The 14,151-nt window shown below is 43.1% G+C and overlaps 1 protein-coding gene across 1 annotated transcript; it reads right to left on the minus strand.

Annotated features, from left to right (window-relative positions):
• Positions 1 to 6,604: 6,604 nt before the first annotated feature.
• On the minus strand, positions 6,605 to 7,555 carry LOC134398348 (ras-related protein Rap-2c-like). The gene is given in 2 exon segments (XM_063125632.1): positions 6,605 to 7,445; positions 7,447 to 7,555. Coding segments are annotated over 2 exon segments (552 nt in total). The 5' UTR covers positions 7,480 to 7,555; the 3' UTR covers positions 6,605 to 6,926.
• Between the last annotated feature and the right edge of the window lie 6,596 nt (positions 7,556 to 14,151).

Below are 14,151 nucleotides of genomic sequence, written 5' to 3' on the forward strand. Positions count from 1 at the left end.
ATAGTTCCCAGGTGTCTCCTTTTTGTAGATAGGGACAACATTTGCCCTCCTTCAGGCATCCAGATCTTCACCTGACTTCCATGATTTTGCAGAAATTTTTCCAGCCCTACCTGGAGATGCCAAGAATTACACATTGGACTTTCTGCATACAAAGCGAGTGTTCTACCACTGTGCCATGGTCCTTCTCCTTACAATTTCTCCTCCTCTTCAACCAATTCACCTTATTCCTGAATCAGTGGTGCATTCCTAGCAAGGTATTATGGGCAAGCCACCACCCTGAGCAATATCTCATCTATTTACATCCATCCAACACCTTTTGGATGAGGGAGTCCCCCTGAACCCATCATCCCCTCATGCCCTAAGAATGGGTGCTGCAGGTGAACCTCAGAGGAGTTGCTTTCCCACCCCCATATCCCATTGCCTTAAGGACAAGTTCAGGACATCCTCATTCCCCATCTGGATATTCACCACTGGTTGACCTGCTGATCTATTTAAAGAACAGTGTCGCCTGTTCCAATCTCCATCTTCTCTCAGTGAATCAGTGTAGAGTAGGTGAATGACCCTACATTCCATAGCTAATCAGGTTGGCAAGTACAAAATTCCTATTTGGCCCCACAGTGACTGGTCTTACCTGCATGGAATCCTATGCTGCTGTTTTTATACTGTTTTCATGTCTCTGATGGTTTTTAAATTTTGTATATTTTTAATGTTTACTGTTTTTAGCTTTTGTGAACTGCCCAGAGAGCTTCGGCTGTGGGGAGGTATTTAAATGTAATTAATTAAATAAATAAATATAGCACCGATGGATGGTTCAGCGCCAAGCAACAGCTATGAAAGAGGGCTAGTATTGGGTAGGGATGCTTTTGTAGCCCAATGCCCTGCCCATGCATCAGCTGATGTGGGGATGCAACATGCTCCCACTCTCTAGCCCATGCAATGCTACCCCTACCCTTGAGATCAGTAACCCATTCTTGCTTCCTCTGACTAGCTTGTTTCCCAACCCTAAATAAGTATATCTGAGATTCACCAGATCAAGAGAGACAACCATCTCTCAGGTATGCTTTAGGGTGGATTCCTGCATTGAGCAGGGGGTTGGACTTGATGGCCTTATAGGCCCCTTCCAACTCTACTATTCTATGATTCTATGAGAATACAACATTTTTCAAGGACAGATCCCACTCAGTGATAGATTTTCAAATCTTTACCGAGTGTTTCGGGCTTCAAGAATTAGTGTAGTGGTCCCTAAAACTTCCCTCAAATCAGAGAACACAACTCTGTTATTAAAGAATACATTTTCATTTCTCAACTGTCTAAGGGAATAGCTAAGATAATAGTAACTCAAAGTACAATGAAAATAGTACCAAGCATATTGATAACATATGGCTCATCTACACCAAGCAGGATATTCCACTATGAAAGTGATATATAAACTGCAGGAGCCACACTACTGCTTTATAGCAGTATTGAAGTGCACTGCAGGATCTACATTACTGCTTTATAGTGGTACTGAAGTTTACTGACAACTGTTGGGGCCCAGAACACATCTACACCAAGCAGGATATAACAGTGGCATGAAAGCAGTATATGTTATGTATCAATGGGCCCCAACAGTTGTCAGTGCACTCCAATACCACTATAAAGCAGTAGTGTGGCTCCTGCCTTTTATATACCACTTTCATAGTGCTATATTCTGCTTGGTGTAGATGAGCCCATTGTAAAACCAAGGTTCCTGTCAATCGAACAGTCAGTATCAAAGTCTCATATTTACCTAAAGAAGGCATGGTGGATGAAGCAAGCCTAAGCACTATGGCAGGTTTCTTGTTCTCCCAGGATCTCACTCCCAAATTGTTGAAACACTGGCCTTTTATAACCTTCATGATGCCAATGACTTCATCCTTAGTTTCAGACCTAGTTGTACCACCATTCCCATTTTTCTCAATATAACCAGGTCTGCCACTGATGACACCCAGGTGAAAGTATCCCTCCTAAGTTAAGCTACGTGCTGCTTCCAGCACTTGACTGACCCATTCTCGGCAGCCTCTCTCCATTTCCAAGAATATATTCCACCACTCATAGTAATCTCATGACACATACATACAGAACTAGTCACACCTATAAGATACAATAAATTCTTATCAATTCTACCCTCTACAAGGCATATTCCACTACACCCTGACTCACTTGAAATTGTATCATGGCAGTGGAATCCCCCATTATAGGAGGGGAAAGTATTTTAGAAGGATACAAGTATGAAGAGATGGATAACAGTAATTACTCTATCATGTTTTCCCCTCCTGTTTATCAATACAATGTACTGGAAGCTATATTACACAAGCTGGAAGCAATCTGAAATGTTAAACTATTTCTAGGGACAACTGAACAGATAGTTTTACATTTAATTCTATAAGCAGTCAACTTGCCTGCCTTTTGATGTGGGACAAGGTAACGTTTGGAAGCATATAATTTGATAAGGTCACTTAGTACAAAACTGCAAAGAGAAAATCATGGATGGCAGATTTGCTCTGAGCATATTGCTAAGTTAGGAAGCAAAGTTGAAAAGGCTCACATCATTTACATGAATTGGAAGAAAGTTTATAACATTGGGACATATGCAAAAATAAACGGCAAGGTCAATTACCCCGATACTGTGATATTCTGCAAAGAGGCATACAAAAAGATTAAAGATAGGGCCTAAAGACATGAAAACTGATGGGTTCAGTAAATGGCCAGGACAAAGATGGAAAATGGAAGATCCATTTTTATTTCCTTTGAATGCCTGACCTTGCCAAACAGAGACTTTCAAAACAGCTTCAGCTTCCGGAATGGAACTGGTTCACATTACAAAATAGATGAAATGAATTTGAAATAATTTCAGTCATTTCAGCTGTTGTGGGTAAGTGATGATGATAATAATAATAATAGTACAATATGAATTACAACACAAGGGCCAGAGATTGGAAGCTGGGAAGTAGAGGAACCAGCAAGAGCTATGAGCTTATCCTGGTTTCTTGTTTTAACTGATGTAGAAGATCCAGATCCTTTTGCTGAAGGATGTTGCACATATTCCAAGGATTCTTCCCATCATTAGATCAACATCTTTGTGATTTCCTCCCTACTCACCACAGTTCCCACATTCATTCGTGGGTGCTGTGTGGTATGTGATGACATTACATGATGCCAAAGGCATCTATTAGTCAGTCCCTGGGATATTGTTAGTGATGGATGACACCGCTCCTCCCAGGGCCTGTGAGCTTATACTACTCATGTTTCTGGATCAGATACTGATTACGAACATAGGTACAATTTCAATAATATAAAAAACCATTGCCAATGACTGAGTTCTAGTTTCTGGGTCAGATGCTGGGCCTAGGGGGTGGGCAACCTGTGGCTCTGCAAGCAGCCCCTGGCCTGATCGCATTTGGTCCTTGGCCTAATTTCAAAAGCCCTCTGCATGAGATCAGTTCATACCCCTTGTGAGAGTGATCTGTCCGTTCCCTGAACACCCACTGCATGGGAAGGCAGAGGGGGAGAGAGGAAAAAGGACTGGCGAAATGAGACGAAGGGGTGGCCCATGCACTTTTGGCTCTGGGTCTACCCACCGCTAGCTTTGGACCCACTCACCGCCATTGATATGCAGACCCAACAGTCTATCCATGATAGGATGCAGTCCTCAACGGAAAAACAAAACCATTGTTCACTACATGTGATGCAGGGAATCCAAGCTCAGAACTCCTGGTGTCTTTTTTAAAGATTAAAAGCAGCTGCTGGGAACTCTGAATGTTGGTCTGTGTGTGTGGGGGGGGATGATGGTGGGGGAGGGCACGCTTAACCCTTCCCCACCCCATGCTATTTTCCATTCAATATCAAAAGCTGCTAATAGCTCGCTGTGAAAAAGACAAGCACAATACAGGTATCTGTCTCCCCCCAGCCCCTGCTATTAGCAGCTTCAGGGGGCAATTTCGATCGGAGGGGGAAGGGTCCTAGCACTGTTCTCCCAAGCCAATGAGGGGCCTCCAGCAGCTGCTTTAAAAGATGTTGGGAGATCTGGTCATAGATGTCCATCCTCACATATAGTTAGTTTTGATCTAAAGTTCACACATACCTAATGTGCACACCTGATCCCTGAGGTCAGCTTCAAAGGGCCCTTGTATGTGCCCCACCAAGAGAAGCTCGGGAAATAGCAGCTCAGAAGTGGGTCTTTCCTGTGATAGCCCCATGTTTATGGAACACACTCCCCAGGGAAGCTCATCTGGCACCAATACTGTCATCTTTTCGGTGCCAGGCAAAGTTGTACTTATTTTCCCAGAAAATAAGCAATTCTTTGGCAGAATTGCTCCCATTAATTGTGGCCCAGGTGTCAGGGGCTGCTTTTGTGGAGTTTGTTCTAGGCTGTGATGGTCAGATGATTTCTGGGTATTAGGGATGAGGACTGTATATTTTTATGGTTTATAATTATTTGGGCTTTTTTTCTGTTACATGAATTATGCTTTTTGTATTTGTGTGTGTTAGTTGCTTCAAGGCTGCTTTTAGCAGTGAGAAGCAACTCAACAACAACAAAATATCTGACACAGAAACTAGAAACCAATAATTGAGGACAGCTTTTCTTGCTAATCTTTTGAAATATTGCCTACTACACAGTGTAGAAATTATTTTCTAAATTTCATCACAAGCATATGTGGATTTTTGGAGACAGCAATAAAGTATTCTCCCTGGTGTAATGCCTAATTCTAAACCATTTCTTTGAACAGAAATCTGAACGCTAACCCGACCAGGAGCAAGACCAAGCCTTTCAAATGCACTTGCAACCCTACCCAGCAAACAACTGCTACCAGGCCTGGATCTTGCCATGATGAATCTTCCACACAGGGGAGAGGAAAGGAAGGGAAAAAAAGGTTCTAAGTCTGTAAAATTCTAATGCTGAAGGCTTTGTCTGCTCTGTATTCCATAATGCCTCAAGCCCTCTTCTCGTTTAGTAGACACAATGGCTTACACTTTCAGGTCTCTGCTGCATTATTATTTTCTCAATTCTTAGGAGGATTTTCTTTCAGTTCAGGGGGAGTTTTCTTGAATAAGAAGAGAGCTAAGCCCCAAGAACTGACTGATGCTTCGTTTTTCTTTTGAAACTCCCAGTGAAACCTTATCATTAGTCTGATGCCATGAAGAGATGCTACATTATCTCTATTGTTAAATAGTTAGGAGGAGTCTGAGACGCAGAGGACTGAAAGAAAACAGTGATGCATGAAAGCTTGAATCTCACTAGCAGGAAATGGGGACTATAAACCTGACTGCCTATCCCTTCCCCCCATTGCTTCTTTGTTCATACAAACACAACTTCCTCAGTTGATGGAGAACTGAGAATTAAAGAGCCAGATCAATATCTGGATTGTGTTAGAGGAGCAGGAGTTCTCCTGCTATGGTTTTATTATTCAATGCCTAACCCAGTTGAGCTGATAGGGAGGGTGGAGACCAGGCTCAGACTTCTTCAGAACTAACGTGATGTAGTTGACAGTGAGCTCCATCACATGAGCGTTTTATTGCATGCTCGTTACTGGGCACTAAGGGATTTTCATGGTTCTCTCTCATGATGCCGTCTGCCTCTCATGCACCTCCCGCATGCCTCCTGCCCCTTCTAGCCTTCTTCGTGTGACAAAATACACCTCAGTAAGTCTGACTTATTTTTAAAGATGGAAATTGCCGCTATTTCCTGCTGTGTGCCCACTGAATGGACCCCATGCAAGTTGTTTACTTGCTCTTTCAAAAGAGGAAGTAATGAAGCACAAACACACAGGCAGAGAAACGACAGTAAGCAAATGTGATTTCCCCCTGTGTGATAATGCTCAGCATGTTGAAATGGGAAGAACTGTAGTCAAATGGCATGATTACGGGCAAGTTGCCATTTCTCAAACTAACCTCCCTCAGAGTAGGGAGAGAAATTCATTCAGTTCACATTTTAATGCTAATTTACCAAATTTTGCACTTTTGAAATGCAATGTAAACTTAAACTCAGTTATCCTACCCTTCTCCAAATTTTAGAAGGGAATTCTCCAATCCAAAAACATGTACAAAAATACATATCAGGGGAAATAACTTTCAAAAATGTTTAGGAAAATTACTTGCAAACAAAAGGTACATTTGGACAAAATGCATGTACTAGGAGACATGTGCAAAGATGCTTATGGATTTTCAAGAGAATTTATTCTCCAAGTTTGTTGTTAATCAAATTCAAGACTGGAGAAATTCTCAAAGCTCAAGATGAACCAGACTTAAAAATGAGAATGAGAAACTGAAATTGACAGATTCATCCATCCCTGTTTTAGAGGATTATTTGTTTGTTAAAGCATTTATACTCTACTCTTTAAAAAATGGTGGATAATCTTAAAATCAGAAAGATAGATTATAGATAGTTGATAGAGATATATGTATACAAACACACACACACACACACACACAAAAGGCAGCAGAGTAAAATTCAGTAGCATTCCATCAAAAACAAAACAACCCACTTAATAGTAGCAAATAAATTCATAGCAGAATCATAGTTCTTTTTTTCTTTTTCTTTTAAATCAATTAAAAGAAATCAAAATATTAAAAAAACGAACTCTTGCATATTAGCCATTAATAAGAACTTAGAAAGCTAAAAAAAAAAAAACCCAAGAGAGGACCAAGAGATAACGAACAAATTCCAAAACGTATGGTAAACATGCTAAGCGATTCTGTTGCAGGCCTACGGATCTCCACTCGCTGCCGACTTTTTTTTTTTTTTTTGCACTCGATGCCTGGAAAAGTGCTCTAAAGAGAGACAGGATTTTAGCAAGGCTCAGTTCTGCAGCCTGCGCTGAAAAGAGTTCTCCAGAGCAGCATCTGTGTAAATTTCCTCTGAGTTTCATCTGCTCTGTATGGCCATGATTGAGGTTCCGCTTTCTTTCTCACTGGACAATGCAAGTTGTACAACACTGGTCTTGCTTTTCAGGCAGGGATGCATAGTTCATTTGCCTCACGATCTCTGCAAACAGTTTGTCCACCATGGTCTTGCTCTTGGCAGACATCTCCATGAAAGGGCAGCCCCACTCCTGAGCCAGAGCTCGGCCTTCCGCTGACAAAACTTCCCGCTCTGATTCCAGGTCGACTTTATTCCCCACTAGAATGAGAGGAACTTTTTCATACCTCTTCACACGGACAATTTGGTCCCTCATTGGCTTGATGTCCTGGAAAGACTGCTGGTTTACCAAGCTGTAAACTAGGATGAAGCCTTGGCCATTTTTAATGTAGAGATCTCGCATGGAAGCAAACTGTTCTGTCCCTGCGGTATCCATGATTTCAAGTACTGATGGGGAACAGTCTACTTCGATCTCCTTGCGATAGAAGTCTTTGATGGTGAGATCGTACTTCTCGATGAATGTCCCAGTGACAAACTGCACGGTCAAGGCTGACTTACCCACCCCCCCCACTCCCTAAAACCACAACTTTGAACTCCCTCATGGGCGCTGTCTTCCCCTCTGCACAGCATAAAACAGGAATGCTGAGAACTTGGGGTGGGGGTCGGCTGGCAGGTGTGGGGAGGGAGAACACAGCAGACTAGAGGAAGAGGAGAAACAGAGTCACCCCCTTTCCCAGGAAGTCTTACTTTGTGGATTAAGTACAAGCAGCACAAACAGGGTGGGAGAATAATATAGCTGCCTCTTGCAAGGGAAAAAAAAATCTCTTTGGCAGAATTGCTACCAACCTCAAGGGAGGGGAAACTCTCAGGTGCTTGTCTGGGGCAGGGGGTGGGGTGGGGGGCGCGTGCTCAGGAGTTGGCTGCAGACGTCGCCCAGGAGAAATGCAGGCACAGAAAATCAAGGGAAGGAAGAAACGAGAGAGAAGCAAGAGTTGGATGTGGGGCTATAATGTGTGTGTGTGTGTGTTGGGGGGGAGTGTGTCAGCTGTGGGGTGGGTGGGGGGCAGGGAAGAACTAGGCCCTCACAGAAGTGTTTTAAGGAGATGTGACTTGTGGGGAGGAGAAAGTAGCTTAAAGGGCTCCCTCCTCAAGGGCAGGCGTGAGCATCAGTGGGGGGGACATGGGGGGCTGCAAGGGAGGAGGTGCAGGCCCCGCGCAAAGGCTGCTGGGGGATGTCTGGGGAGGGCCCCGCTCCTGTCGGTGTCTGTGCTCGGTGGCTCCATCCTGCCTGCCCCAGGCCCCGGCCGCCGCCTCACTCCATGGCCAGCCGCAGCGCTCTGCTCAGGAGTGGGGAACCGCCCGCCTACCCGGAAGACTTACGCAGCAGCACCGCTTACACCCAGAATCATAGTTCCGTTCAGTTCAATACTGCCCAATAGTCAAACCTCTCTGGTTAGTTCACAAAAATTACAACACACAAACACAAGATAATAACAACATAATATAAAATATTTACCATACACAATTTAAAAACAATTAAAATCCTAAAAAACACACACCCTAAAACACCCCCCTCAAAAAAACCCATTTACCATAGACCTGATCAAACAGTTGACACAAATGCCCTGCCATATGCCACAAAATGCCTGGCAGTAAAAGGAAGCCTTAACCTGGTACCAAAAAGACAGCGATGTTGGTTCCAGGTGGCCTCACTGAGGGGGAATGTTCCACAATTGGGGAGCTACCACTGAGAAGGCCCTCTCTTTTATTGCTGTTCTCCAGACCTTCCTCAGAGCCTTGGAGCATCAGGGACCTAGTGACTCATATGTCTCCACTCTCTGGAAGGGGGGCAAGAAAAAGCATTGTAGTCATCAGGGGAGCAAACTCAAAGTGCTGCTTTATAGCCCTCCATGGTCCATGTCCCATATACACAAACAACTGCCGTCTCTTGTATGAGTGTTAAGATTTCAATCTTTCTTGGAGGCTCTGTTGCTCATTCCCACAAAGGCAGTGGGTGAATGTTTGAAGCAAAGCCAGCCACAGCTCAGTGGCAGAGAACATGATTTACATACAAGGGGCCCCATGTTTAATCCTCAGCATCTCAAAGTAGAGCTGAGACAGACTCCTGTATGAAATGCTGGAGAGCTGCTACCTGTCAGTGTACTGAGCTAGACGGAACAATGGTCTGACTCAGTGTAAGGAAGCTTGCTATGATCCTTCTCAGCAGTGGCACCAATCCCGTGACCACTGCTGAGTGTGTGTGTTACTCTCCATAAGGCCCACGGTTGACTTAGGAAGTATAGTTGTAGCAGGCTTTTGGAATTGCTTCTGATGTTTTTGCACTCCCCTTAATGAGCCAGTTCATAGTTTGGGGGTTCTCCTGAAGTCATCATTATCACTTGAGGCTCAGGTTACCTCAGTGGCATGGAAACCCTCCTACCAGTTTGGCAGGTGGCCCAGCTGTGCCCCTATTTGGACCGGGAAAACCTAGGGCTCATCTACACCAAGCAGGATATTTCACTATGAAAGCAGTATATAAAAGGCAGGATCTACACTACTGCTTTATAGTGGTACTGAAGTTCACTGACAACTGTTGAGGCCCATGACACATCTATACCAAGCAGGATATAACACCATGAAAGTGATATGTGTCATGGGCCCCAACAGTTGTCAGCGCACTTCAATACTTTATAGCAGTAGTGTGCACTTCAATATCACTATAAAGCAGTAGTTTCACTCCTGCCTTTTATATACCACTTTCATACCGCTTTCATAGTGGAATATCTTGCTTGATGTAGATGAGCCCCTAGTTTCAGTAGTCTATGCTCCAAGTTAGATGCTTGCCTGTAATGTTGCATAAATGGGCTTATTTATTGCCACCATGTGCATAAAAATCCCCTCTACATGAAAGAACACACCACCATTTCCTGCAAAATGGTGGCTCAGCCAAGGACTGGGCAGCTGCACACTACTTGCTGGATGCTTCTTGAGCAGCCGGCGGCTCACACCCTGTGCCAAATAGGGTTGGGTAGCGGGCGGGGTCTGCAGATTCCAGCCTGAAGGCCAAGTAGGTGGATGTCCGTTGGACTCCCCACCTCCCGAATATCCACAAGATTCCTAATGCAGAATGCATTGCAGTAGTTCACCATGGATGAGATCAGGACATGAATGACTGCATCAAGGTTGTATGTCTCCAGGAATGGGTGTAGCTGGTGAACCAGCCTAAGGTAGTGAAACACACACTTGGCCATTGCTGCCACCTCTTGCTTTTGTGAAAATAAAATGGAACACAGCCTTGCACACGATTCTGAATTCTTTGGAGAAAAATGGAGTCCAATCCTAATAAATAAAATAAGAAATTGTCATTGCTGGAGTCATTTTTGTTCCTTCTGAAACTATAATATAAGTATAAGCTACGTTGTTGAATGAGTCATTGCAGATATGTTGGATCCTGCTGAAGTTCCTTTTACTGTTCCTTTGAAAACTGAAAGACATGGCATAGCGTTATTTCATACAACCACTGCTAGAGAAATAGCCTTTTCTTTGTTTAATTGATTGAATCTGCAGTACCTACAGAAACAGAAAGAGAGATGATTCAGGTATCTTAGAATACATGGTAGGAGGGTGGTTAATTTTCTGTTGGGTGAGCACAGGAGGTGTGTAGATCATAAGAAGGAGTCAAACTGCAGGAAGTGATTAGTGATACAGTGCAGGTATTGAACTGACATTTTCTTCCTTGGCAAAGTGTTGTGAATTATAAAAGGAAAGGTAGCAATCTGTATTTAACTTCAATTACTTGCTTCAGGTGGTATGAGCCATTAAGTACAGGCTTGTTTTCAACCTGTACAAGAAAATGGCAATATAATATCCCAGGTCTCCCTATGGTTGTCCTGTTTGATACAAACTGTCCTGCCCATTAGTCATAGGCACTGGTTCCAAAGGTGGTACCCAGCAAGGGCATCAGTGGTACCTAGCAAGTGGCAAGGAGGGGACAAGGGGTGGTAAGGGGCAGAAAGGGATGATAGTTATAAGAGTTGTGATAACATGAAGATTGTTAGCAAATCTATAACAAAAATTGAGCTAGTGCATTCCATCAGATTTCTTGAAGTGTTGGTGTTACTTATGCCACATCAGTTCATAAAAGCAAATTTTAAAACTCGTGAGTTTTAAAGCATATTAAGTTTGTGGTTTTATCTGCTAAGCTGTAACACCATCCTTTATCCATGTCTAATAAAGCTGCAGTCAAGTGTGATCTAGTAATACCTGAGTAATATGTATCACACAGTTCAATGTAGCCATGCCACCCTTCGTCATCAGTTAAAAGCATATACATAAAAGAACACATAAGATCCATGTGACAATCCAACAAATTGGTTTATTTTGTTTTATTTTACCAACTCAGTTTAGAATTTGGCAGCTGTCAATGTGAAGAGGCCAATTTTCAGTAAATGCTTTATCTCATTTCCCCAGAAGAGTATCATAGTCTCATCACAATTATTCACACCATAGCAATATCCAGTATTGACTACTTTGATTCAATGGATGTGGAACTGCCTTTGAAGACATTTTCAAAATTTCAACAGGTACAAAAAACCTGCAGCTAGTGATGGAATGGCAGGGAGTGATGGATTATATAGGCCCTATCTTACCAGCTTTAAAAGAGCTTCACTGGCTTGCTGTAATGTTCTGGGTGCAATTCAAAGTGCTGGTCTTACCTAAAGCTAATATAAGATTTGGGAGTAGGTTATCACAAGCACCATCTGCTATGGCATGAACTTGCCCATCCTCTGAGTTCATCTGATGGGTCCATTCCTGAAGTACTCTCTCCTGCAGAGGTTAAGTTGATGGTGAACAAAGATTGGACCTCATTACTAGTAGCTCCTAGTCTATCAGTTGCCCAGCCTCAGTCTATAAACATCATACTAATCCTTACAGGTCTCACACATCAGGTAAAAATGAGTTTGTTCTCCCTGTCTTAATTCTAAGACTGCTGATTTATTAGTTGGTATTTTAGACTTTGTGAGTTTAATTAGGGTGACCATATGAAAAGGAGAACAGGGCTCCTGTATCTTTAACAGTTGCATAGAAAGGAAATTTCAGCAGGTGTCAGTTGTATGCATGCAGCACCTGGTGAAATTCCTTCTTCATCACAACAGTTAAAGGTGCAGGAGCTATACTAGAGTGACCAGATTTAAAAGAGGGCAGGGCACCTGCAGCGTTAACTGTTGTGATGAAGAGGAAATTTCACCAGGTTCTCTCTATATACAAATGACACCCGCTGAAATTCCCTTTCGGTGCAACTGTTAAAGATAAAGGAGTCCTATCCTCCTTTTCATATTGTCACCCTAGTTTAATATTTCATTTTATCTGCTAATGTTTCAATATTCTGTTCTGAGTTTGAATGCCGTGCTGCTGCTTGAAGCATCTTATTTTCAGTTTACTCTGCTATGTTTTGATTTTAATGCTATGTTTACTATTTGTAGGCCACCTTTATTTAGTTATTTTATTTATAAGACAGGATAAAATATCTAACTATCTATATCAGCCCATCCCCCAATGCAGCACACCTGGGCTCCATGGCACCCCACCTGCCCCTTTAAAAAAATGTTTGAAGAAAACACTTGGGGAATGGTAGGGCAGTCTTATTTCTCTCCTTGTCTAGCCTCTAGTTTTGATCTTTCCCTCCCCCTTCCCTTGCTGTTTCCTGCTCCCTTCCAGCCTCTAACCCAGAGCTTTCCAAACTGTGTGTCGCAACGTGTTAGTATGTCAGCTGGAGTATGTAGGTGTGTCATGCGAACGTAACGAGAAACCTTTGAGTCTATGTGAAATAAGCAATATCAACTTGCATGCATTTTTACACAGCAAAGGTGCCAATTAGTATGGTGCACTAGTATATTCCCCTTCCGTCATATCCGTGTATGCACACCACGGTCAAGGGATCATATAGGTACTGCACATGCGCAGTATGCATAATCGGGTCGAAACAGCTGATTCTGTGTCACTTCCGGTGATGCGGCTGCACCTGAAGTGATGCATTCAAGAAATTCCATGGATCCAGTTTTTTGATAGAACACCGTCTCAACTGCCACTCAATCGCAGCTCGACAAAATTGGTTCAATGTGAAAAGTCTTGGAAATGTATGTTATTAACTTGCAAATATATATTTTAAAAAATATAAATGAAAGGTTTTCATGAGATATGTTGTGTCCCCATACATTTCGTTATTACAATTTATGTATGTGTCCATATCACTTATAAGGGGTTAGTTTAACCTCTGGTTTGCTAGTAAAACTGAATTACTGTGTCGCGAAATGATGCATGTCTAAAAAGTGTGTCACCAACATGAAAAATTTGGAAAGCTCTGATTTAGCCTGTATATTTCTGCCCCACTTATTTAGCTCAATGTTTCTCCCCATCATAGCCTCTAGGCTTCCTCTTTCTCTATTCCTTCGCCTGGCTATTTCCCACATATTCCCAGTCTCTACCCTCACTATTTCTCCCCTCTTTCTTTAGCTCACTTTTGACTAGTCTGCCCCCACCCCCAAACAGCAGCCATTATGTGAACAGGAGCCATTTTTGTGCTTACAGCAATTTCTCAAAATTCCAGATCTTCTCATAGATCCAAAAAGGTTGGGAACATCTGTCTGCCTGCCTGTCATGCATCACCTTGAAGAAGAGTCCTCTGAGGAAGAGGAAGAGAGCCAGATCATTGTGCCATAGCCAGAGGCACAGAGAGGGGTGTAGGCCCCAACCGACAGCGTTTCAGAGGTTTCTCAAGTGCAGGAGACAGAAGAGCAGCCTGGCACATTGGGCTGCATGCCAGAAATACCTGAGTTGCAGGAGGCAGAGCTATATGTAATTCAGCCAATGCAAGGGAGAAAAAGCAAACAGCTGGAACAGCGAAGGAGGAAAAGCCAATCACACCAGGAGAGAGCACTTAAGTATCACACATGGCCTTGATGATCCAGCTGTGCTAATTAACAGCCAGCTATAAATCAGACCAGGCCTAACCCTAACCCTTGTTGAAGGTAAACTAACCTTAGCTTCTTGACCTGCTGCATCATGACTCTGATTCCTAGATCCTCGGCAACATTTCTGATACTGCTTTTCTTGACACTCCCTGACTGGTTTGATGCTTGGCGCAACAGACTATGGACTGACCTCTCTACTCTTTTGCTTTGCAATACCTTACTGAAGATTCACTGGGAGGACCTGGAAGGCTTTCTCTGCCACCCCAGCTAAGGGCATGACCCAACTGTAAACAGGACACTATC

The sequence above is a fragment of the Elgaria multicarinata genome, chromosome 4 (assembly GCF_023053635.1).
Source record: "Elgaria multicarinata webbii isolate HBS135686 ecotype San Diego chromosome 4, rElgMul1.1.pri, whole genome shotgun sequence".
NCBI classification, from domain to species: Eukaryota; Metazoa; Chordata; class Lepidosauria; order Squamata; family Anguidae; genus Elgaria; species Elgaria multicarinata.